A 26,535-nucleotide genomic window follows, 5' to 3' on the forward strand; every position below is an offset into this window, starting at 1 on the left:
CTTCTGACACAGGAGTTGCTTGAGACATCAAAAAAGTGATTCAATGAAACTGTTTGTGGAGCAGCGGGGAAGGCATGTCTTTGTGCAAGGTCACAAATTCATTTGAAAACAGAGGAATAAAATGGTTTGTCTGTAAAGATACAGAGCTAAAGAAAATGTTAATTTGGTAGTTTTTTCCATTATTTCATTTTTTGCAAAAACCATCTTTTATTCTTTCTGGTGTAAGTGTCTGGAATTTAGAAGAAATTAAGACTATTTTACAGAAATTGTTCTTAAATTAAGACTGGTAACTTCTGATGGCATGTCGGTTACAACTTGAAATTATCAGCTCTGTATGTTCTTCCCTATATTTTGATACATAGGGGAAAAAAACTTGGGAGAAGGTATGGTTCTGTTCAGAGAATGGTACAGAGCCCTACCGTTGGATTCTGGTGACATATTTCATTGGCTATTTCCAGTTGCACTTTCAAAACTAACATTGAGCTCTGTCAATAAAATACACAGTCTCCCGAGACCAGATTATGCAAGGGTCTAAGTAATCAGATAAGACTAATTTTCTCCTCAGTTGAAACCTCATTGAAATTGAGAGTGAATCCAGAATAACTGTATTGAAGTTGTTTTTACTGGTTCTGTTAGAGTCTGTATTGCCTTATTTTGGTCTCTATACAGTTGTTAGTAGACTGTGTTTATTTACCTTATTCTTTTAGGTACTTGCAGCGCTTCTGTAGAAATATAAGTGAAATCCTGTTCAGAAATCTTGAATATGTATATATTTTGCAGTCAAAACCATGTGCTAGATAATTAGGAGCCACACTTTGGTATTTATAAATATTTTGTTTCCTTTGATACACTTCATATTGGTTATATACATCCTTCCACTGTAAATGCTTGTGATTTCATTTTAGTTTGGCATTCAAAGAATTTGGTTGACACAGGCAGCTATTCAGACCATCTTGAATGTTTATCTAATTTGTAGTACTTCAATTTATTGAAGAAAGCAGTAAAATCTGACAAATTATATGATAAAAGCAAATTTTGAATGTCAGCATTTACTCCTCCACTACATGGCATTTAATTGCTAACTATGATCTAATTATTTTTATACTTGGAAGGCATGTTTTAATCTGAATATGCTTGGTTTAGTCTGAATAATGGAAAATTGTACCAGTTTTTTGACGTAAAACATTGGTGTTGTCCAAGTGAACAGAACTGCTCTACAGAGGTGCTGGCACAGTCCTGTCAAATAAGCTCTGTCAAACGGACCTCAAGTCTACTGCACACTAACCCTTCAAAAAAAAAAGCCTCTGACATGGTGTGCTACTGTGATAATTCAATAATACTTGCTTGATGATTACATAGCTCAGCTAGTGGGAAATGACCTGTAAATTGTACTCTACAGATTAGAAGGAGCATCTTTATAAATATCCTACAAGACTGTCAGTTCCCATTTAGGAATAATACCATCCTTCCCCTTACTGAAAAGCGTTTGGACAGCTGCTGTAAAAACATGTAAACCAAGTGTCACTGGAAAACTTTGAATAGCCTTGTGCTTTGCAGAAGCCCATTAATAGCTGCAAAACTTAATTTTACCAGCTATGGTGTGGATATACGTAAATATGCCTCTCACTGCTTGCTTCAGACATGCAGTTCAATTGAATTTTAACCTGGTATAGACTGAAGCATTTTATAATTGTAAGCTGAAGGAGGCTGAAACAGTTTGGGTTTTCTAGTCCCCCCAGAGGGCGAATGTCCTCTGTCCCTGACCCTGCTTGTCCCTTTCTTTTGCCAGGACAGCTGTTCGTACTTGAAACTTATTGGGGTTAAAATTCACCTTTATTTCTGAATATTTTTGATCTGAATCAATTTCCTGACCCAATCCATTGTGCAGCATGAACCCTTCTGCCTGTATAAATAAGGGGCAAGAAGTTGAAAATTAATAGAAGAGACTGGAAATGGTTGGATTTTTTTTATCAGTGAGGTGAACTTACTCAAGTTAAAACTGCTTGTGGATGGATCTAGAGGATAAGTTCAAATAAGAACAGTTGTGGTCTTTTCATGGGCAATATGAAGTCCTTGTAAGAAGGGATATGTGATGGAAAGGAGGAATCATGTAGGCATATTCATGTAAGTGGGCATGAAGCTGTAAATTAGAAAATGTATGTGTGATTCCCAAGGGAAAATGGCCAGTAGTAAAGAATCCATGTGATTGGCCTAACACAGTGAGTGTAATATATTAAACTGAACTTGCAGTGACAGTAATTTCTAGCTCTTTGCTATTACTTGGCAGAGTAACTTGTAAAAGCTGGATCCCTTTACAGTGCTCTGCCTCACCATCTAATCAGTCATCAGAAGAGGCGAGGAAAGATTTGCCGAAAATTATTACATAATTATAGAAGGGTATTACATGGCTAAAAGTGGCCTTGTCTTTTCAATAATCTCCAGTCAAGTGTCTCTCTGGCCATGAAGACTCTCAGCTAGTCTTTTTTGTTGCAGTTTACGTCTTAAAAAAAAAGATCTGTAACAGCTGGTTTTGTGTAGAAAAACATGGATGAGGCTTTTTAAATGGTATTTTTAGATAGACACTTTATATTGAAAAAAAAATCGAGCAACTTTTAGCTGTTATGTTTGTGGGTAATCAGAATAAAAATGGTAGAGTAGTGGTCTGATTAATGCAATGGAAATTATTTTTTTTGTTGGTTTTTTAATTTATTTTCAGAGCAGAGGTATCCCTGGTTTCTGCCATTAATAGAAAGAATCTAATGCAAGGGAGACTACTGGTGGGTTTCTGTTTTTGCTGTTGAGGAAGTGGTGGATTTTATTATTGCTGAAATACCTTTATGAAAAAAGTAGTATCATAACATAGCTTGAAATTTAATTAAAAAGTTTATCAAAAACAAACTTGAAACTTAATTACTTAACAAAGCGTTTTTCTAGAAACCCATGTCTTGATTTTATTATTCTTCCTTTGTTACAGTATTTTTCTTGACATTTGAATTACCAATGGTGAAGAATTTTCAAATTAAATATAAAGTTTTTGTAAGTTTTGGCTTGCTATTTATCATCTTTTCAGAGATTTTCATTTCCAAGGGCTAGTAACTAAAAGCTTACTTGGGGAAATGATACTGTAATCAATGTTTGAAATAACAATTTTTGTAGAACTGCCTCAGGATTTGACTGTACTGGACATACTTGACATGGGTAGTGCCTGTTTAGTTCTCTGGGAAGGTTTGTTCTTTTGTTGTTTATCTGAGTACTGATTTGAATTTATTAGAAATGATTTCCCTCTTCCCCCAAATCTGTCTCACGAGACGTTTGTTTAAGGAGAGACAGCCAGCAGGTAGACTGAATGAAGCTTAATAGCATGGCTTTGGTTTTGTAGCAAACAGAGATCTTCAATAATAACTGCACAAATTGAACCAGTCTCACTTTCAACACTCCATGTTTAATGTATGATGCACTCTGTAGAGAAGGTGTGCAGAGTTAAAAGGATTTTTGCCAGGGCTGGGTTTAGTCTCATCTAACTGATTTCTCCAGCGTCCTTCTCTAGTTAATTGCAAAAAGAGTCAGCTCTCCAGAGGCTCAATCAGAGCAGACTAATGTATTCCATAGAGTGAAAGGAAAATTAGCCTCGTGGAGTTAAAATTGGCTTTCTTGAATACTTCTCTAGGTGCTTTGAATCTTCAGAAGTTGCACTCACCATCAGATGTGCTAAAAGGGAGAAGCAAACACAGAATGCAAGATGACAAAATAAGATACAGTACTTGTAAAAGTGCAGACATCTGCTTGCCAGGTTAATCGATCTTTTTTCTATGCTGCATACCTGGCTTGCATTTAAGTGCCCAACAGCAATGTTTTTGTTTGATTTGCCCTGGCAAGGAAGCAGAAGGTTGGTCTCCTTGCTGGTTTGTAGGGACTAGTTGCACACAAAGGCACACTGAGAGAACACTAGAACTTCTAGGATGCAATAGCATAAAAATTGCTTGTGCAACTTCAATGTGCCTGCTTTGAGTGTGGCACAGTGACCCTGCAAAACAGACTGTAGCTTCATTTATTAAGGAAATTTGGAGGAATGTGGTAGATACGGCAGCGTGTTTTCACTAAAACTTGAAAAAAATTCCGACAAATCCATTTAAATATTGACAAAACTTAGTCATCTTTTCTCTTCCTTGGAAAATGGTTAATCAGATTCACCAACTTTTTTCCCAAGAAAAAATAAAAATTAAGTGCAATGTGGTACCCTTCACAAAACCCTCTCCTTAAAAAAAAATTAGGATTTAACAAGATCACAGGTAACTCCTTTATGAACTATTCCCTAATAGTCATTTGTTGGTTCTTCTAGTTCTGCTTAGTGGTATCAGTGAAGTTTTGGCTATTAAACATGATTTCATTTTTTGTCTAGTGCCCAAGCTGTTAGGAGCACTGAACATGCTCTCAGAATGTAACATTTCTTTTCTAAGCTGCTCTCCAGCTGGCTTTCTTCTGCTGCTGCTCTTTGTTTCATTCATGATACACACTTTGAAAAGCATGTGGGTTTTTCTCACCGATAGAAGTTGTGGGATGAGTTGTCCAAAGAGTGTGGGTTTTAGAAAAAGGTCACTGCCCTTGTGAATCTGCTGGCTTTTCTTGCTTTCATGTACAGCTGCAGTATTTGATACATATACATTCTGTCAGCAAACATTGGTGAAACTGACAGCCAAGAACGTGCTTCCTTTTCCCCATAAAGGATGAAGAAGTGACATGGAGACGCAAGGATGCATTACTTCTGTCTGGCCTTACCTTGGCAGAGAGTTTAAACTTGTCCATGAGCTGTATGGTGTCATAGTGATGTCACATGATGGATTTCTTGTGCTTTGCTTTTTACCACTCACTGCTATAAAAAAAGCAAAAGAAAAAAGCAAGAAAAAACAACAGACACTAACTTTGACCAGAAGGCTATTCCTTTTCACACAACAACTCCCCAAACCTCTTCCAATAAAAAAAAGGTTTTGATTTGAGCTGGGCTGCTTCTGTTTCCTGATGAAAAATTTGACTGTTGCTGCTTCACTGGTGCTTTGTTTCTAATGCCAAAATGAGCTAGTATCCCACTGTATTAATGATGGTGTAGCTGAGTATTAGAGTAAAGCTTCAGACTGAGAGTGATTCAATGACCTTAGCTTTAGAGCTTCTCTCTCCATAAGGTCTGCAGGCTGTGTACTCCATTCCTATGTTCTGTGTAACCACCCAGAAGCAGCTTGTGATCCTAAATGCTTTAAAGAGAATGTTTGCATCATGACATTACTGTGTACATGGCTAACATGCAGCATAATGGAACAGGGATTTTAATATTTACAGCATGTTACGTAAATGTTGCCCTTCTGAGTATTTTCTAAATCCTCTTAGGTCTTAAGTGACAGCTTTTATTTTTTTTTTTTTTAATAAAATCAGTCTTTTCATTTATCCAGCTAAGTTTGGTAAACAAAAGATGTTTAATACTTCCTTTCATATAGACAGATTCTTGTATTTAAAGGTTTCTCTTTGTGCACTTAAGCTTATTAGATTCCTGGGTAACTATTTAAAAAATGCTGACTTTGCAAGAGCAGTACATGGTGCAGAGGTGGGCTTTGGAATTTTCTGTGCTTTGCCAGTGTGTTCTGTGAATAGATAATCTCCAAGGGATTGCAATAAGCAGAGCAGCTTGGGTTATGGTATGCAAATGTCACATGGATCATGAATTCTATTTTGATCTACTAATAGTCAGTAGTGATTACTGATTTTGGGTTGGGCTTTTTGTGTAAATATATTTCTGAATACATACTCCTTTTAAAAATTGAGTGAAATGAGAAATTGTGCTGTGGTAAAATAAAAAGAAGGAAAATCATGACAAAATTCTGGATATCTATGGGAATTTTCTCTTTAAAGCTGCACAACCATGACTTTGTGCTGTGCTTTGATTCTGCTCTGACATTTATTTTTAATTAAGTGGTAGATGCAGGCATTCACAACATCTGAAAATGCTTCTGAGGGACAACACCTATGATGCAAAGGAGATGACATGGGCAGAAAGGTGCTGGGTATCTTCTAGCATGATTTGGTCCTTTGATTTTCACGATGTGTGAGATCTGGGCTGTCAGTATGAGGGAGGATGTTTTTCCTGGGGATGCAAGACAGGTAGGAAATGTGTTCAGAATGCTTGTGAGGCCAGTTTAAGAGTGAAGATTCTGTGTTTTTATGGCAGTGTAATGGATGCAGAGCTTTGCTGGATGTACCATTGCAGAGGATGGATGGGTGGATATTTTGTGTGTGCAGTATTTGCATTACTTGTGCTTACAGGTGACTGTGGAGGAAGTGATGACTACGACTGCATACCTGGACCTCTTCTTGCGCAGCGTTTCGGAGCCAGCCCTCCTCAAGATTTTCCTGCGCTTTATTTTGCTGCACCGACATGAGAATGTTCATATCCTGGATACACTTACCAGCAGAATCAACACACCATTCCGGGTAAGACAAGCAGAAAGGAAGTTCAGGAACTCAGCATGGGTGTAGGTTCAGTGTTTAAGTGGGAGATTTCATATATTACAGATGAGTACTTGTATAGCTAGGAATTATCTCCCCTCCACCCAATGGTATGATATCTCCACCCTCTGAGTTTTGTGTGTGTGTGTGTTGTGACATTTAGCAACCACTATACAAAGCTAATAAACCTGTGAGGTGGTTTCACGTATGTAAGAAATGGCATAGAGGTAATGAGAGTTTCTGAAAGTCTGAAGCCTTTTGGAAGATAAAAGGTAAATTTGGAAACATTTTTCTTCTGACCAGTGCTGGATTAGTGCTATCATTGATAGCTCTCCCTGGGACTTATAAATATACTTGTGGTAAGGAGCATTTCTGATCTTTGGAGCTTTGCCAAGCAACAAGCATTTTCAAATAGTCTGTCTGGGGAAACAATGGGAGCCCTCTAAGGAAGTCTCCAAATGGATCCCTGTTGTTAACTGCGATCTCGCTGATGTATTTCTCAGGAATCTATAGTCTGTATGTCTGTAGCATGTTTACTTAACTATAATGTTGCCTGCTTTATTAGATTAAAAGATCATGATTTCTTGCTCACGTGATGAGGCTGCTGCTCCTTCTGTTTGCCTTCATTCCCTTGTACAGTAGGGTTTATCTCAGGTTTGTGCTGAGCCCCTTCTCAGCCTAGGCACAGTGCAGCACAGTGGCTGGAGGCTGCCTGCTGGAGAGAGAGTAGTTACCTTTGCCAGCAGTTGGATGAGAGAATGACTACTTATTGCACTGGACTACTTGAGTGAGCCTAGCTTGACTGGCAGCCTTGGCTGACTCTTGGGTGATGCAGAGCTTCATGGATGAAATTGAGAATACTGTTTTAGTGCAAGTGAATGCTTAGAATGAGCAGTAATGTTTTAGAGAAGCCAGAACACCAGCATATGCATTAAATTTGTGTATTAGGGACAGTAGCTTCATCTGAAAATTGTTTTGAAATGTAAGTGCATGCAAATATCGATATATATGCTGCTGTTAGTGCATCTCTATGATGGATTAACTCTGAAAACTGAAACAGTTCTGTCAACAAAAATGCAAATGCTGTTGTCTCTGCTGATCATTAATTACTATTCCATAGGCAAATGAGATGGGAATTGTAAAGAATTCTGCAGCCCTGAGCAGCTCAGGATCTCAGCCAAAGTGGTTCTGTGATGCTAAAGGAGCTTTCTGCAGTATAGCTCAGCCAAATGCAAACATAGCATAAAAGCTGTGTACATTACTATTGATGAAAATACTAATTAATAATTCACAGAGTTAAACTTATTTAGAGACAGGTGCCTGAAAGGACTTGTAGAAATACTATCCTCTTTGTTTCTTGAGTGTATTTTAAATCTTATATTTTTACACAGTGCAAAAATAGACTTGGATTTAGTTATTCAGAAGATTCCACATTTGCAAAGACTAATGATTACTATTTCCCTGTAAACTTAAATTTCTTAAATACAGGATAATTTGAGGCAGCAGCAGCAGGTGTTTCTGAAGTTTCATGTCATGAAGAAAAGTTATACTTAACTCCTTGTAAATTTCATAGGAGAAAAACAGGAAATCTGCTTTCCTCTTACATCCCTCTCAGTTAAAACACACCTTTCATGCAAGAATCTGACCTTTTCCAAAGGCTTGTTGTGAAGCTCTTCAACCATTCAGCTTCTTAATGTGCAGAACACTAATAATTCCTTATACTAAAGCAACAGAAACCTGAAGTGATTTATAACTTTTCTTTCAGAAAAGACCTTTAATTGGTTCAACTTCTATGTCAGAGGTAAAAACTAAAACACTATATTGGAAGTTACAGGGTTCAGTTCATGATAAGTCAACTTAAATTAATACATTTGAATAATATTTAAGACGGATTTTTTAGTAGCTTATTTGAAGGAAAATTCTGTTTAGGAGTGTATTTTGTTAAAATGTAACATATTACATGCATAGCCCTAGACACCTTGAAAAAAAAAATCTCATGGGGTGCTGACTAAATGAAATATCATTCTGAGAGTGTCTTATAAATCATGTTCTGGCAGAGCCATATTGTAATGTAGTATGCAAGGAAGATTGGAAAGATACAATTTCCAGATCAAAAGCTGACAATGTTTATAATTTTCCAGCTCTGTGTGGTCTCCTTGGCGTTGTTCAGAACGCTCATTGGCTTGCATTGTGAAGATGTGATGTTACAGCTGGTTTTAAGGTAAATCCCAAACTCTTTTGCCATTCTTCATGCTAACTCTGGGACGTATGGTCTCTCTCTGTGGATGCAGAGCTGGGTGGGAGTTCTCCAAGAGAGCAGAAATCCAAGTAACTACAGAGATAACAATATTTATAGTCCCAGCAAAAGTCTACCAGACCTGATGAGGTTTGATTTACGTCCTGAGATCTCCAGAGCAAGAGATTTTTCTTGTGATTTATTTCTATAAAAGTGAGAGAAGCTAAGAATATATTTATCACCTCCAAAGTCCTTATTCCCTGCTTCTAAATGCATAATTCTTCCCTCCTGCATGTTTTCTCTAGTGTATTATGCACTGTGATACAGACCTATGTACTGTTTGCAGCTCCTACCTTTCTTGTTGTTTTCCAACTCTTTGATTCCTCACTCAATGAGAATACTTCATGTTCCTGCACTATTCTAGGTATATTAAGTGATGTACTAAACACAGTGATAAATTTTGGTTTTCTTTTGTGATTCTGTACATTGCTTCAAAATACTTACAATTTGGGTATGTTTATTAGATGAGATCTGGTTATTTATTTGGAAATATTGGTGTAACTGACTTGGGCTTTTAGCATTGCAAATCACATGAATGTTCCAGATACTGTCTGTCCCTTCACACATAGGCATTAAGGTGAAATTCCTTATAGATCTGGCAGTGGTGCCTGGAAATACTGCTAGGACCTCTGTAAACACAAGTACATCACCAGTCTAGCATTAGAGTGCTGTGGTTGATCTTTTTGTTTATTTAGGAAATCCTTTAGAATTTATTTGCATTTTAAATGGCAGATCATTGGTGCAGTTATCACTGAGGCTCTTATAAAAGTGCTTTTAAAAAGTAAAACCAAAGTGCTCTAAAGAAGTTCAACATGAGACTGCTTTCTCTGTTCCTTAGCTTCCTCTAGTTTCTTCTTCCTCTGCCTAAGAGCTCAGTCTTGATCTATTGCAGTAAAATGCTTGGATGACCCTTCCCTCCTTTTCTTTCTGGCTGCTCATCTGGCAAACTGCCTCTCTGGATTTCCCAGGAGACAAATAAATTGAGGATTCTGAGACAGAATGCGTTCATAGCCAGACCAAACCATTCTGCTGGCCTTTGACATCTGCCCATCCCACACTTCCTCCATACTTTCTTACAACAGGTTTACTCTGACCTGCAAAGGATTCCCTGTTCTGATGCAACTGTCTCCTATCTCTGCTCATCTTGACAGCTCCTTATCAAACCAAGCATCACAATATAAAGAGTCATGGTTTCATGCTCTTGAGAGGTTTAGAAAATTGATCACTGTAAATATTATTATTGCTGGTTTTTGGGAAGGCAAGAAGATGGGAAAGGAATTCCGTGTTGTTGCTTTCTCTAACATGAAAGGATAAGTGATACTGGGCACTGCTGTTTCAGGTATCTGATCCCATGCAACCACATGATGCTGAGCCAGCGGAGGGCTGTGAAAGAGAGAGACTGCTACTCTGTATCTGCTGCAAAACTGCTGGCCCTGACACCTCTCTGCTGCTCCACTGGAATCACTTTGACACTTGAAAGCCAAGGAAAAGACTATATTCTCTGGACAAAACCAGCACTAACTAAAGGTAATTGGTGCTCAGGGGAAGACAAAATCATTAATTGTGTTTGATCTGGTAGCACCTTATGGGAGGAATTGTGAAGGAGTAGAAGGGGAAGGAAATGCGGTGGGCAACAATAAACTGAACAAGCCTGGAGTAGAAAGTGTGTTTAATTCCTTCCTTATGTCCAGGTCTCTCGAAACCTTGTTTTAACAGCTATCCAGCTTGAATGTGTATTCATGACAATAGTGAACTGACACATGAAAGCAACTCTGGCTGCTTCAGAGTGGTTACTGCATTAAGGTTTGAATGCAGGCTCATTGAAATCTTGAGTTACATCTCTATCTTTGTGATAGGAAAAAGTTGTGTGTTTATGAGCAAATCTCAATTGTTATGCTTTGGTCTTCCTGCCTTATTGGATTGTTAGGGTTAAAGACTCTCCCTGCAACGTCTTAGTGGATGTCTTGCTGGAGAAAATTGGATGCACTACTCTTGATACGTCTTCTTTACTTCCAGATCCTGGTAGACACTCTTCTGAATCTGCTTGCATTGTGGAATATGGAAGGGCTGTGGACATCAGCTACTTGCAGTACCTGGGGGAAGCTCAAGAAGCCATTATCCAGTGCATGAAAGATTGTAAGGTTTGGTCTGCCTTGTATGATGGAGTAAATCCTGATCCAGACACCTTTATCCAGATGCTTGCAGAGGAGAGCAGTACGGATGTGGAGCACCCCATGTTTCGGCTCCAGCAAAGGACCCCTAGCACATGTAGCTCTGCTCGAGCAACTCCATTCAGTGAGAAGATGCAGCTGGAGCTAGAATGGGATGATAGCTATGACACAGGGATTTCTCCTGGTTCTAATGTGAGCTCGCCACAACCGTATGATGATCTGGGAAGCACAGAAATGCAGCCACCTGCAGAGCCACCAAAACACATTCAGGAAATGAAAAAAAATGCCATTATGCTCGTCAAAGGCTCTTACATAGAGGAGTCAGACTTTCAGGATGATATTATGGTTTACAGGTTATGTGCCCAGAAGGATACTCAAGACGATGACAGCTCCAAGGAGAAAGCTTTAAATGTAGCCAGAGAACACAAGGTGCAGAGCCAGACCGTAGTCAATGGGTCTCTTGCAAAGACCCAGCTGGAAATGGACTTGGATGAGCACAGTAAGAGAAATTCAAGCTCAACTAAAGGTGTAATGAGAGAACAAATAAACCAGAAAATGACTGAGATTGATCCACAGCCAGACTTAGAGTTAAAGATTTCTTCTCAGGAGGCAGATTGTAACTTAAGTGTAAAACTGCTGAGCACAGATGGTGAGGATTTCATTGCACAGTATGACAGAATTATTAAGGAACTGGTTCCAAACAGTGCAAGCATGGAGGAGCAGAAGTTGGATGCTCCTGATCCTGTCTCTCCAGCAGAAGAAGAGGAGGACTTTGAGAATTTCTCAGCAGATACCCCTTCTGCAGAGAGCATATCACCTCCCTTTGGACCAAAGGAGGATGTCTCGCCCAAGCACTCTCCAAGGAGCCAGAATGCTCCATTTACAGGTGGAATATCCTGTTAATTACATGCATAACAAATATAACAAGGCATGGTGATTAAAGGGGGCCCTATGAGATCACACTGTGGCACACAATGCAAGCATAGAGAAGGAAGAGTCCTGGCACTAAACAGGTTATAGCCTAAATAGCTGAAATCACTTCAATGAGAGTGAGAGATCCAATGTGAAAATACAACAGAGTCATCTGAGAGTGTGGTGAAAGCAAATAGTAGTGTTTCAGGGTTTTTTTCTTTGTTATTGTTTAGAGCACTGAGCAGGGGTTATGGTGTTTGTATGTGAGAGCTGTCACACCAGAGGAGGCTTTTTCAGTTGAAAGGTGTTGAGAGTAGCTGTTTTAATTTACAGAGCCCAAGTAAGTAATTTTTCTGCCAACTTTCATCTCTAATGGGATGGATGCAACATCACAGTGCCATTTTTCCTCTCTCTGCTATTCCACATTGTAGCAGAAGGTGTCAGCACTGGTGCCATGTCTGTACGTGCCTGTCTCCCTGCTCTGCCCTGACATCCTGTTCTCCAGTGTCAGGTCTGCCCTCGCTGTTGGCATGCTTTTCTGTCTAGTGCCAGGCAGCAATTTAAGATTGCTCTCTGCTGACTGTCCAAGCTATTCAGGAATGGCATTGCTACTGGAGGTCAAAGTGGGCTTTTGATCTGTATTTTTGCAGCTCCTTGCACTGCAGGCTCCTGGTCTTTAATTAGGTCTCCTAGATACCAAAGTAACGCAAATAATAAAAAATAATCATGTACTAGGTTTCCTCAGCCAACAAAAACCTCTATAAGATGGCTTCTCATTCATTTGGAGGGGGAAGGTGTATGTTCGTTGAAAAGCAGCCCTTTCTAGTCAGCTGTGGCCAGAATGCTTGTCACTGTTTCTTAATAGAAAAATCCAGTCTGTTTTTCAACTAATTTGATATTTTTGCTGTGGTGGCAATTTCTTTGTACCAGAAGCTAATTGTATCCAGGTATTTGTTTCATGTTATCTGCTGTCAAATGTAGCTCAAAAATGTTCTGTCTCTCATTCTTCATCTAGTCCCTCTCTTCATTTGTTCATTTTCAAAAGCCCAGCCCTCACCCAAACCCACGAAAACCTCAGAACTGAGGAAAATGAAGATATAAAGCTAAGCACAATAAGCTTAGATGTTTGCTACCCATCTACAGTGTATTTTACTCTTAGACTCCTTACCTGGCTTTAGTGAAGATCTTAGTGGTTACATGTAAGGAGGTACTCACAACAACACCTTGGAAATGTTAAAATTGCAGGACCTTTCAAAGATAGCAGCCTGGTCTAATGGAAGGTGTTCCTGCCCAGGACAGGGAGCTTGGAACTAGATAGTCTTTGAGGTCCCTTCCAACCCAAACCATTCTGTGATTCTGTATCTAATTTGGGATCCTATATTATGTTTGTAGAAGTGTTTGATACAGTTTTAAGGTTGCTTTACTGTTTTGGGATGGCATTAAGGGATGAGGCCTCTCTCTGACAGAAGTTTCCCATAGCCCGTAAGTGTCAGCAATACAAAAATTCTCTCTTCAGGCCTATGGGTCTGTGAAGAAAATGCCCTCTCACCCCTGAGCACTTGTGGTGCTCAGGAACAGGAATCTGTATTTTGTTTCTTCCCTCTCCATATATCAGTGCTTGACTTCATGGCCATGAAAGGAGTAATTTTTTGACTTCTCATCTAGTTACCCTGTTTCTTACAAGGCTTCTAAACTCTGCTTACATCCTCTGATTGTCATTTCAATAAATTCTTGGGAGTGAAAGTCATGCTGTCACCTTTAAAAATTTTTTTATGTATTTGGTAACCTCCCTTGCAGCTTCAGCTTTACCTACTCAGCTTTGAAGTGTTACCTAGCGAAGAGAAACAGTGACACATCTCAGCTCCTTCTGCCATCCCTTTTGATACAGTAGAGCTCCCCTCAGGAGCTCTGTGAAAATGTCACCGTGAACTGGATAGGTTATGTTGGGACAGAAGAAACTATCTCAGCAAAAGTGTTTTGGGCTGCTTCACTGGGTGCCCGGGCTCTGATGGCTGTGGTGGTGGCTGAAAGGCAGCAGCCACATGAAGCCTTGTCAACATTGGCCCTCCCACCTTTCCTCTTGCGGGTGGAGCTGTGCCAGCATTAGCCCCGAGAGATGAGTCTGGAAGGAGTGCTGGCTTTGTGCTCACAGTTGCTGTGAGGCACGACAGATTCCAGCCTTTAGTGGAGTTCTGTTAAGGAATGGCAGCAGAGGCACTCCTCATTTGAGCCTTCCTGTTGCTGTGGGCCAGAAGTGCCTTAGCCTCTGCTGCAGTTTCCAGCAGGCACGTTGAACTGGGCTGTGCCTGTGCCCAGCCAGCTCGAATGGCAGCTAGGTGCACGCTGAGGGGAGCTGGAATGGTGTTGGATTATGGCCACCTGCTTCACCCTAGAAATGCCCATGGCATATATCTTTTGCCAGGTTTGAGGGTGGGGTATTCAAAGATAACAGTGCTAATCATCCAGGGATTCTTCTGCATGGTTTTCCTAGCTCTTATGCAACTGGAATAGTGTGGTGTGGCTGTGGGTGGGACAAGGGACATTACTTGTGAGTAGGTCCCTTGTACTGGGTGCCTCAAGCATCTCCCCAGATGTGTGGTCCAACAGGATGGTATTTGGGTGAAGTTATTCTCAGCCTTGCAAAGGTCTCTTAAGCTTGAGCAGGAAGGGTTTATGTACTTCATGGTAAATGCTTCTGTAGTTCAGTGGCTATCCTTCAGCATGAATACACAAACTAAAGCTATTATTTATGGGTGACATTTATATGATAACGCCTATGTCTACCAGCAATTATGCTTATAAATCTATTTTAATGTCTTCCCTGCTTTGTGTGACTGTTTGGTGTACTGAAGATGCCTTTTCTTGTGATGGGAACTATCACAGCTTGATTTTTATGTTTAGAATAGCATTTTTATATTTTCTTTAGAAAACCAGTCTTTTGATAGAACAAGAAATAGCAATAATTCACTTTGCCGAGTCCTTACATAGAAATAAGGCACAGGAAGAGTCAAAAGAGCAGATTCTATTTGCATTAAAACTAGTAGTGCTCTTCCAGTTTATTCAAGGGGAATAGAATGGTAGACTGTAATGTCCTAGGCTAAATCCTTATTGGCACATGCAAGTGGAATACTCATGCATGTTAAATATGCCATTAGTGTAAACTGGTTGGCTAGGTAGCAAATGTGCTACTAACCACAAAAGCTTTCATCACCTCTGATAAGTCTGCATTCTCTGTTCAGCTACAGTTTGGGTTTTCTCCCTGCTGTCTTTAATTACTGTGTGGGAGGGCTAATTTGGTTGGTTTTAATGGTCAAAATTCCCTTTAAATGCCTTTTTTCTGGATCTTAGGGATTTTCTTCTGTGGAAACAAAACATTGATTCCTTCTTGTTTTCTTGCAGGACCATTCATCAGCGTAGTGTTGTCGAAGCTGGAGAACATGCTGGAGAATTCCTTGCATGTAAATTTGCTGCTTATTGGGATTATTACTCAGCTGGCAAGTTATCCACAGCCGCTTCTTCGCTCCTTTCTGCTCAACACCAACATGGTGTTTCAGCCCAGCGTGCGCTCACTCTATCAGGTATTTACCACAGGTGTTAGCCATGCCTGCTGGAGCAGCGTCTTTAGTGTCTCCTTAAACCTTACATTAGCTCCTTTCACTTTCACATGTAGCTTTCCTACCAGTCTGAGAGCTTCTTATTTCATTTCCATGTTTTAATTACATTTGTGCAAAGAACTGGAAACTCTGTATGACCATAGCTTTTGTCAGAACTCTATTTTAGTGCAGGGAGAGAAAGCCTGAATATTCAGTCTGTGGCTGCACTGGGAGCAAAGGAGAAAGACGTAATTGTTGCTGTTGTTTTGGCAGGTGCTGGCATCTGTGAAAAATAAGATTGAACATTTTGCTTCCATTGAAAAAGACTTCCCAGGTCTTCTCCTGGAGGCCCAACAGTACCTGCTTTTTCGTGTGGACATGTCTGATGCTGCAGAAGAATTGCTCACCAAAGGTAAATGATAAGCACGCTCAGAGGAGGGCTGGTGGAATGACTTACCAGTTACCCCTGTCCTTTTCCCTAGATGATTAAAAGGTGTGGTGTGTTGTGAATGTCATTAGCCAGCTGTATCCTTCTAACTTTAAAGTGATGATGCTCAGTAGACCACAGTGTATGGGTCTATTTGGATATTCTTTGCTGTTTACAGGTTTTATTTGGCATATAAAATGTCTGTTTAAAGAAGTAACAGAATCAGTTCTTGGCTTGCTGTCAGTAAACAAACTCACTTTCAAAGCATGAGGTGAGGTGGCATATGTGCATTTTATTTTTAGCCTGACCTTCAGCTAGGTCATTGGTTTTCTTTTTGATAAATGTTAGAGAGGACAGAAGTCCAGGATGAACTGGTTTCTGCAGCAGTTGAATAATGCTTGGTGTCATGGTTTGGGCTACCACTGAAGGAGATAAGGCACTGAAAGTTTTCTGGCTAGTATCTATCTTGTATGACAAGCAAAGCAAAACAAACAGAAAAAAACCCAAAAGGTGTGTGTCTATCAGCAGTGGAGAGTTAGACAGGTATCACCCCACCAAGCCAGCTGTGCAGGGGACTCTGTAACATCTGCTGCCTCTCAAGCAAAGTGCACACTGCACCTGTCTTTACCTGTACTTATTTTTACCACTGTGGGGCAAGCTAGTAAAAATAAACAAAATGAAGTCTTAGCTGCCAAATAAGAACTTTCCAGACACAGGCAGGCAATGGGTAGAGCCGAAGCCCTGCCCTGAGGGCATGCTTGTTCTCAGCTTGCTGCTGAGTGGGCAACGTTGGATGCAGGCTTCTCTTAAAAGCCAACTTGCCACACGATGGGAGTGTGTCAAATTTGGTGAGTCATGAAGAGCTGACTGCAAGAGGGTTCAAGAGAGGCTGCATTTACAGGTTTGTGCTTACTCATCTTAGGGAGTCATTAATAATCACCCACTCTGTCCACACTTCTGTGAAGATGCTGGGGCTTTTCTTGGATTTCCAGAGGTGTGGAAATTAGCATTCTTTATGTGCCATTTTAATTGTGTTTTCTTTTTTCAAGACTCTGAAGAATAATCTGCCTAGTTTGTAGTCAGCATAGTATGTGTTTCTGATGTTTGCAGTACATCTAGTCTGTAAAATTATGATCTTGCTAAGGCAGCTTCCCAAAGAGTTGGTCTGTTGGTCTGCTGTAAAAAAGCTATGTACTGCATATGTCAGTAGCATTTTAGGCTCTGCATTTTGGTGCCATAGAAAGCCTAACAGTTAGATGGCCTTGTAGCTAAGCTAGCATGTGGGAGATGAGATTAGGAGGCAATATTCAGAGTCCTTTTTTTCCTCAGGTGCTGGCAATAAAAACTTTCACATAATGCATTCTCAATGACATTTATTTATACTTCCTGTTTTACGTCAGTTTTCTTCTGTGAGCTTCAGAATTTGCCAGGTTGACTCATACTGGTCATTATTTAGGGATTTGAAGCAAGGCTGCTTAGTCACCCTGTTAGTACACTTTCTTCTGTATAGTGGCAACTCCTGCAAAGAGCAAATAAGTGGAGTAAGTAAATGTCTGGATAACTGCAGACTTGGTTCCCTATAGGACTAGTGATGCAAGTCGTCAAACTGTAGTCTTGGGGGAGAGTTGGTTCAGTAGCCCATCAACCAGTAGTTCATTATATTGATTAAAAAGTGCAAGGTAGGAACTGCTGCAATAATGGTAAATGAAAAACAAAAAACCAAACAAAAACCAAACAACAAATTGGGAACTCCCCATGGACTTTGCATTAGCTTGAACACCGCCTCTGACTGTCAGACATACTGGTTGCTCTCTGAGGGATTTTTCCTCTGAAAAGAAGTGGGGAATAAACCCCGTGTTCTCTGTAGGTCTGAGCATAGCCAGCCTCCTACAGAATTCACATATGAAAACCTGAAACCAGAGTTAGTGAGGAAGACAAATGTAAAACCAAAACATTACAGAGAATTTTCTCTCACTTCACAGCGTTGGTCTCTGAAGGTTTTTGAACAGAAATGGTACAATTTGTTCTTTTTTGCTTGCAGTAGTGTGTAGTTTCTTCCACAGCAGCTTGGGCTCTGGTTACACATCTAGAGCTGTCACGATGTAGTTCCATGTGCAAGCTGCTCCTCTTTCAGAGTGTTGGTGACAATCTTCAGAGTACTCATTTGCTCAGTTTTCAATTGTATGACTCAGATTGCATCCTGACCCTAGAGAGAAGTGAAAAATCCTTATCAAAGAAAAAAAACCCCAAATCTCTAGCTCCTAGATCAGCTTTCTGTGCCTTTCTGTTTTTTCAGGGTTTTTTCTAAACAAGCAGTTGAATCTAAACAAAAAAATATTTTTAGAGACGTATCATTTTTAATTCTTTTTAAAAGGAAGAGTATAAAGAAAAGCAAAGCTTTGACAGTGTACTAGCATTCTGGTTATATTGCCTAAACTATTTTAAAAAACTTAAAATATTAATTATGAAATGTTTTGACATTAGAAAATCTGAGAAAAAATCTTCAGGGGAAGCTTAAAACTTTATCTTTTCATTGTAATCTATAATTTAAGTTGTTTTTCCTCCCACAGTCAGATTTTCCCACAGAATAGAAATTCCTCTACTCTGTCTCTAGTAGGTAGAAATTTGTAGAATAACAACATGAATGATTGATAAGTCTGGAGTTGGAAAGGTGTTTTAAACTCAAGAAAAGTACGAGTCTGTTAAATGATTGAGATGAAATTTTTTTTTTCAAGTGTTTGGAAGAGAAGAGTAATTCCACAGTGCCTTGGGTGAAGTACAGGCAAGGAGCAAAAGTGCAGAGCTGTTGAACAGAGGATTGCTGTGCAGCATCAAGTGAGGCCTTCATCTGCAGCTCCCCCTGTTCATTGCTTGAAGGGGTTTCAGAGCAAGGCTGGCGTCACTTGAGACTTACTTTAACATAAACTGTGTGCAATGTAAGGGAAACCCCTTCTGAGGGCAGCAATGCAGTTTGGGGCTTGTCTGCAGTATGTGAATTAACATAACAGCCCTTTTATTTCTTTTTAATGATTTACTCATACATCTCAGGAGAATATCCCACTTGTAAGTTAGACAGGACTTCATCTGTCTCAGCTGTTGGCCTCAATGATACCTTGTAGCAGCGAGTTCTATCTTGTAGCAGTGAGTTCTACAAGTTAATTTTTATTTGTAGAGTATTTATTTCCATCAGCATTAGATTTTGTCACCTTTTTAGTTTCACTAAATTAATTACCATCTAATTAAAGGGCAGTTCTGCTTCAGGTTGAAACAAGGAGCAATTGATTGAAATTTAAGTGCTGCTGTCACTGTAATTCCATGCATTCTGATACTTGAGCTCTGATCCTCTGAACTCTGGCAGCAGAGATCATATAGCAGAACACACAGTGGCTTTCACTTGCTCTCTTTTTAATGGTTAGTTGCTTTACAGGGAAGTAAGTGTAATTAGTGGGGCCTACAGCTGCAGAAAAATGCAATTCTAAATTTTTTTTCCCTTAGTTTCTAACTTCAAACTCATGTGGTGATGTGATAGCTCAGCCTTGAACCCATTGACATGGTGATTCACAGGGAGAGGACAGAGAAAGAGAAGTAAAATCAAAACAACAGTTTCATCTGGGGGAGGGATAGAGCATAGTATTGTTGAAATGGAGACAACCATGGTGGCTCTAGACAGGTGGATATTATCTACTGTTTCAGAAGGTAAATCCATATTACTCTTTCCCTTGACTTCTCTTCTGGGCCCACATATTTCTCTCATCAGAGCTGTAACTGAATGATATATAACCTGGAGAAAGATAGGTAATAAAAAATGCAGCAGAACTAGGCCACATAGAACTTTAAAATGCTGGATTAGTGGAGTATCTCCCTGCACGATGTGGGTACTGCAAATTACAGCTCTGGACACAATCCTTATAAACTGGGTTTGGACACTGTACAAGTACTCTGTGTGCTTAATATACTGAGTCTTTTTTCTTTCCTCTGCCTCTCCTCCTGTCTTTAGGTGATGTCCATCACAGCAGCAACCCAGGGAAAGGAAGGAATGTTCCTGAAGCTTACCCAGCTGTACTGCAGCCTTTCCTGGGACAGAAAGGAAAGAAAGGCCTGGCTCATCCCAGCCTTCCTGCGCACGTGAGGAACGCCGTACTTGCAGCTGCCCTTTTCCCAGAGTTCCTGAAGGAGCTGGCAGCTCTAGCCCAGGAACATTCCATTTTATGTTAAAAAACACTGGGGGATTTTGAAGATTATTATTATTAGTCGGTTTTTAAAATGTGTTTTGGAAAAGCTTTTGGAGTTTAAACAGATTTTTAATGCAAAGCTGCTTTCAAAAGAAATATTTTCAATATTTCCTGAAAATACTTGATTTGGAGGGAAAAGAAGGAGGCAAAATATTATTGCAGTTAGGCCTTATAATTTCCCTCTGTGCTACATAACTTATTTGAGATTTCTGATACTGTTCTTACTGCAGCTTCCTTCTTCATCCCTTCCTCGTTACACAGCCACCCTTCTTCAGTGTCACTAATTCTTGCTGAATTTCTGCAATAGACACTTGTTGGTTGGCTAAGAGACACAAACATGTTAGCTTTTTCTGTTCCAGAAATACTCTTCTGGATAACTTGTTAGGAGACAAATTTGCTTGAAAAAACATTGCCCCGTGGGAAAAGTTCACAGTACAAAAAGACATGCAAAATGTGCACAAAACCCTGAAGGGGTTATGTGAAGGGCTGTTTCTTGATGTCATTGTCCTCTTTGCCTCTTCCCTTGCTTCACCCTGAAGCCAGGTTCTTACCTATCCACATCCAAAACCCCCATTTTAACTGCTGGCTCAGGTTTTCTGAATTCAAGTGATCTTATGCGTGGTAAACCCACAAGTAGCTGAAAGCAGGTGCTGGGCCCTACACATACCATATTGCCTTATGTCGCAGACAGATCTGCAGCTATCAGCTGTTGGGCTTTGAAGTCCAGTGAACTGTGTAAGTGGATGTGGATTGCAGACTGCCTGGAATTTTCCTTGTGGTTCCTCAGCATTCCTTGATAACTCTTGCATTGCTACCTAAGCCCGCGAGCATGCCTTATTTAGTAAGATTTGCACAAAGTACAAAACAAAATGTTTCTATGCAAGCTGTTGTTAGTGTCTAGTTTATTTGTATGCTTGTTTTAATAAGCTAAAGAAAGATACTCAGTATCTTTCTATAGTGTTAAATGGACAGCAGGCTGTTTTTGTCTTTTTTGTCTTTTTTTATTAAATGAAAAAGGTTTGCTTGCTCATGAAAGGTGTACTGTTTTATTGTTAATTTCTTTTGGTTAAGGGAAAGTTAAATACTGTTTGTTTACTTTTAATTTAGGTGTTGACTTTTCCTAATACTGCATTTCTGGAATGGTGAGGGGGGGACCAGGCTATTCACCAGCTGCAGAAAAGGAAGGAGTAATGGGGAAAGCTGTCTGCTGGTGACTAACTGCTTGAGAAAATTCTCTTCTGTGAGTAATGGGCTTCATTAGAAGAACCCAAACGTGATGAATTGGTGCATCACCACTGCATTTTGTCTTAGCTGCATAATTGTGCTTCCAGTGTTATAGTTGGCTACATAAAGAGGGGCTTAGTTGAAGAAAGCCATAAACCCTTTTGCCCAGGATACAAACTAACAGTGACTCCAAAAAATGTAGAGAAACAGAAATAACACTTGGATACATTAGTTCTCCTGCTCATTGTAATTCCATAATGTGGAATTGCAGTTAATCACATTCTGATTTTGAAACACACTTTCTCAGAGATTTCAAGGAAAAAACCAGTTTAAAAACAAAAACCAAAGACATTCCAGAACAGTCTAATTAATTGCACATCAAATTCCTCTGGAATGTGCAGTGTAGTTTGAGCTCCTAAATATTTTAGATAGCTCTGAAAAGTTCTTCCTTTAATCTACAAGGTATAGATTAAAGTGTCTGCATTCATGGTGCCAGCCCACTGCAGGCTATTCCAAGAAAAAAAACAAACAAACCAAGGGCTACCTTCAACAAAATCACCTCCAGAACTTCTCTGGGTCCATCTTTTCTTGTTTGCTGCACAGACTTCACTTCCATGATGGCTGGGGATCCTCTTGCTTCCTAGCTGACTCTCTCTGGTTTGGTTTCATTTATGATTTGTTTAGTTTTTCAGATGCCACTGCATCACCATTCTGTAAATCACCTACTGACCTCCTCATGCCCCTCTTTCACCTCACCAGCTTTCTTGGAAGCTGAAGCCAAAGCTGTGGGATTTTTCCTTAGGTATTAGTTATCCAGGTTGAAGAGAGCTCTTTCTTTTTCAGTTACCCCCACCCCTGCATTGTAATGTAAATGGATAATGAGATAGATTGATTTCTTTTTTTAAAATTTTTCTTTAAATTTGTCCTAGGGCACTGTGGGTTCTTTCCCCATTCCCTCATTTCTGCTGCCTTCCATGCTGTGCTCACAGGCCTGGCCTGAGGGGGTTCAGTGTGCGTGTTGGAAGTGTTGTAGCGTTATATAAGGTTGTAGGGTCAGTGCTTGCTCTGCTTCTCACCTTTTCTGCAAAAACTGCATGTGAGCAAAAGGAAAGTTTGATCAGCTGACTTTTAGTGGTTCATAAACAATTGCTAAAATGCAAAAGCAATCTAATCCCTTTTTTTTTTTTTTTGAGGACTTTTTTAAAAAAGGAATTGGAAAGATTATTTTGCTTTTTTAAAAATAAAGAACTCTGCAGGCCATTGCTTAAGGCAGTAAATTACTACCTGAACACTCCCTTCCATTGTTTATATTCTAAACTAGGAATCCTTATTTTTTGGGTAGAAGGGATTTCTTTTGAGATTGTTAATTTTAACTGGTATTTTCAGCAAATGTACAAAATCACTGCAGTTTCATCACAGCAGGTCTGTTAAGCTACATGAGGATTTTAAAATGTGGACTGCTCATAAAAGCATCTGTAAATTAGAGGAGAGGATTTTCCACATAAGTTTTAGTAGAGCTTATGTTCTACATACAGTAGAATAAAGTCAGCCTTGGAAATCTGGAGTTGTGGGAAGGCTTCTTGCTAAAAGGTCAGAGCTGTGTTTGTGCACAGTGTCCCCTCACCAACGGGAAATGTCTGTCAGCTCCCCAAAAGGAAGAGATGGATGAGTGCAGTGACTCTGGCTTAGAAAGTAAAAATGCAGATCATACATGTACCTTTGCATTGCTTTGTTTCTGAGTGGGATCAGACTTGCAGCTGTGTCTCAGATATAATAGCAGTATAATGTCTGGCAGCCAGCACAAAAAACTGTTGGTGGGAATTGCCTCTTCCTGCCTTCAAAATGCAGAACCTGTGATTTAGCTTGAAAATGTTGATCTTTTGAGATGAATCACATCTGTGTGCATAAGCTCTTCAGCCAAATGCTTCTCTAATAAGCTTCTTCCCTCCAGTTAGATAATGTGTTATCCTGTCTCTCACCAATGATACATCCTTTCCCAAAAAAACCTGTGCTTGTGGTCCAAGCTGTAGCCCTGCCTGTAGGTCCCTGGAGGACAGCAGCATTATACTGCTCTTTCCAAGAACAAGGAAGTGCTTTATGTTGTGGTTTTCCCCACATTTAGGTGGGTGTGTGACTAGAGCAGTCCTTCTTTGGTACATTGGCTCAGCATCTGTTCCAAATGAAGTGCCTTGGCAGATCTATTCCAAAGACTGCAGGTGGTGGCTCAGTGATAGCGAAGTGATTTTCCAGTCTCCTACTAGATGCTTCAAACTGTGAATGCCACATTTCCAATTTTGTAGCCTTGGAGTGTGTTTTTCTGCTATTGCAAGGGATCTTTCCAGCATTTTCAACCTGCTTTTTTGTGTGTGTGTTTTTGGTTTGGTTTAATTTTTGTTTATTTTGTTTTTACAACCTACCTATAAAGTGAGCACTTTGTCTTCAAAAATTTGTAGTCATTTTCTTTTACCTTTGGCCATTTTTGGATGCTTTCTGGGTTAGTCTCAGTAAACATACACATGGTTTCTATTAATTGAACTAAAGCACTCAGCAGTTTTATTCATGCTTGTGCTGATCTTTGGACATGTATAGTCAGGTGCAGTTCACGTGTTGCTGGCTGTGCTTACTACCTTTATTATTGTATTCTAGGCATTTTTTCTTAAATTTGATCTTTATCATGTGTGCTCTAAAGACTATTATGATATTTTGAATGGGATCAAGTTGTTGTTGTTGCAGTTCGGGGTGTGAAAAGTGCATTGTCTTTTTTTTTGTCCTGGTAACTTCTGACTTTGGTTTTGAAGAACAGAAATGAGAACTTCTGTTTTCAGCTGTATTCTGTGGAGATGAGAAAACTCCAGTATCAGGCATGGACTGTCTCTCCCACCAGCAGGCCCAGGTACATGCTTCCAAGCATCCAGCTCATAAATTACTTGTTTCTTCTTTCTTTGGGGTTTTGTCACTTTGCAAAAAGTCTGAATTCAGTGGTGTCATGCTGTGATACAAAAGCATTTGCATTTCAGTTGTGATTTGGTAATTTTTAGTAAGATTGGTAAATTTCCTAGGAAGGGAGAAAACAAAAGTGTGATGGAGGTGGACTTTGGACATCAGCAGGGGCTGTGCTTTGGAATGGGAGCAGGACTGGATGGACAGGAAGCCTGAGCAGCATTCCTACCACCAATGCCGCTCTTTGGCCCGTGCATAAAACCCAAGTGGTCTGTTCAGTCCTTCAGAGAAAAACATTTGCAAACAAACTTGCAGCATCCAGCAGGCTCCAAGGGTTTAAGTTCAAGAGGTTAAGTTCTATTTACCAACCGAAGTTCACCATCCAGCACAGCGTGTACACACTCAGTACCCTTTTGTGCACTCTGCTTAAGCCTCTCAGAAGGTTTCATGCTTCAGGAAGATTTTTTAGCTCCCCTAAGATGCTCTAAAATCTCAGTGTTGAAAAGAAAGGGACAGGAGCAGTGTGATTTGTTGCAGTTAAATTATGCCATTGTATCATTTGAATTTGTAGCCACAGCTCCTGTTCGAGGATGGCTTGATTTAATAAGCAATTTACTCTGCTGTATTAACTGAAATTGCTATGTCATGCCTGCAGTTCTTATGACAGCTCCCATTACGTTTGTAACATTTAAATTGCATCTGTGTTTATGAGTAGAATACTGGGATTTTCCTCTTTCTTTTCTTTTAACTCAGATAGCTCTGGCACTGTACAGTAACAATACTACTGTGTCCAGATCTGATTTAGATAATTGGAGTATGTTCCTCCTTGCACTCTTTGAGCATTATCAGCAGAAATGGAGGATACATGGCACTTGGGCTGCTTACATTAATGAGCAAACCAAAGGTAAAATGCCACAGAGTAGCAGGGAGCACTTCCCTCTGTGTGAAATTTATGTTTGTGTTGCTCTGATTTATCAGGGACCAGAAAGAAAAAGCTCAAATTTGAAAATTTAATATGACCATGTACTACAGTAGCTGTTCAAGTGGACAGCAGTGCTGTGTGATGTTTTGGGACAGAAATGTGCAAAGAAGGGTAAAACTTGCTCCTTGTGAAGGTGGTGTCAGACTTGCATAAATAGATACTTGGGTAAGATGGTGGTGGTGCCAGCTGTCTGACCACAGACAGCCACAGAATGCAGCACTATTTCTGTGACTTTGTTGGTGGTTAAAGCCCTGCTCTGACTAAATGCACTTTATTTTTTAGTGGCCCCCAGCTTTTCTAAACATGTTGTGGCCCAGCATCAATGTACCTCATTTGTTACATGCTCAGTTGGAAGCCTCTTATTTATGAAAAGGAGCATTACTTGGAGTCTCAAATATGTAGGTGCTTAAAGTGGTGTTTTGTTGCTGACTGTGCAAATCTTCTTTTTGTTCATTGATTATAATGGTTCTTGTGGCAGCTGGATTAAATTAAGACTGAAGTCTCTGGGCTAAAAGCCCTGATGGAACTTTTGTGCAAAGGCTGCATTTCTCAACTTTGGCACTTCAGCAGACTGCCCGCATACAATTACGTACTGTGGACTAAATACCTGCAAACCTACATCTCTGATGAAGCCAATTCCACAGCAGCTGTGTTTTATTGCAGCCTACTTTAAAAATAACTAGCTTGGATTTAGACCAAAAAATAACATGGACGAGTCAAATCTGAGACAACTAAACTGTGTCCAGCTCAGTGCTGCTGTGTCAGTTTGGCCAGAGCTCAGACAAAATGCCAGCTCGGACTCAAAGGAGAGGGAGTGGCTCTGGGTCTCAGTATCCCTTGCTGCAGCTTGAGCCAACAACTCGTGTCTCTTGGTGTCTAAGCCCAGCTTGGAGTTTAGGAACACTGATCAGTGTCTTTTGCAAATCTCTGAGGTCATAACATTGGTTTCTGAGCTTCAGTGTGGAAAAAATCTAGCAGCCTCTAAGACCAGCCTGAAACTGTGGCCTCTTGAGCAGCTAAAATACAACTTAATGATGATTACGCCTGCTTAGTGGGTTAGACAATTACAGCTGTGGCTGATGCAGCTAGCTGGGAGAACTTCTGCTTTGTGCTTACACAAAAGGCTGTGCATGGAGGGAGCACTCCCTGCAGTGAAGTTGGTGGCTCTTGTGAGGATCATGACAGTGCAGCTCTGCAGCTCCAAGTACTGGACTTGGAGGTCTTTCTCCAGTGGCTGCAATGACAAGGCAGGGAATGTTGCATGGG

At 40.1% G+C, this 26,535-nt stretch overlaps 1 protein-coding gene across 4 annotated transcripts in view; it reads left to right on the top strand.

Annotated features, from left to right (window-relative positions):
- Positions 1-21,136, top strand: part of FHIP1A (FHF complex subunit HOOK interacting protein 1A) — a 79,114-nt gene extending 57,978 nt beyond the window's left edge. For all 4 annotated transcript variants that reach the window (XM_041395847.1, XM_041395848.1, XM_041395846.1 and 1 more), the window contains 7 exons: positions 6,310-6,477; positions 8,634-8,713; positions 10,128-10,315; positions 10,805-11,845; positions 15,271-15,449; positions 15,738-15,876; positions 19,889-21,136. In XM_041395847.1, the coding sequence (XP_041251781.1) occupies positions 6,310-6,477; positions 8,634-8,713; positions 10,128-10,315; positions 10,805-11,845; positions 15,271-15,449; positions 15,738-15,876; positions 19,889-20,106 (2,013 nt within the window). In that variant the 3' untranslated portion in view covers positions 20,107-21,136. The remainder of the gene's footprint in view (positions 1-6,309; positions 6,478-8,633; positions 8,714-10,127; positions 10,316-10,804; positions 11,846-15,270; positions 15,450-15,737; positions 15,877-19,888) is intronic.
- The last annotated feature ends 5,399 nt before the right edge of the window (positions 21,137-26,535 follow it).

Source organism: Onychostruthus taczanowskii, unplaced genomic scaffold (genome assembly GCF_017590055.1).
Source record: "Onychostruthus taczanowskii isolate IOZ18803 unplaced genomic scaffold, ASM1759005v1 scaffold12, whole genome shotgun sequence".
NCBI classification, from domain to species: Eukaryota; Metazoa; Chordata; class Aves; order Passeriformes; family Passeridae; genus Onychostruthus; species Onychostruthus taczanowskii.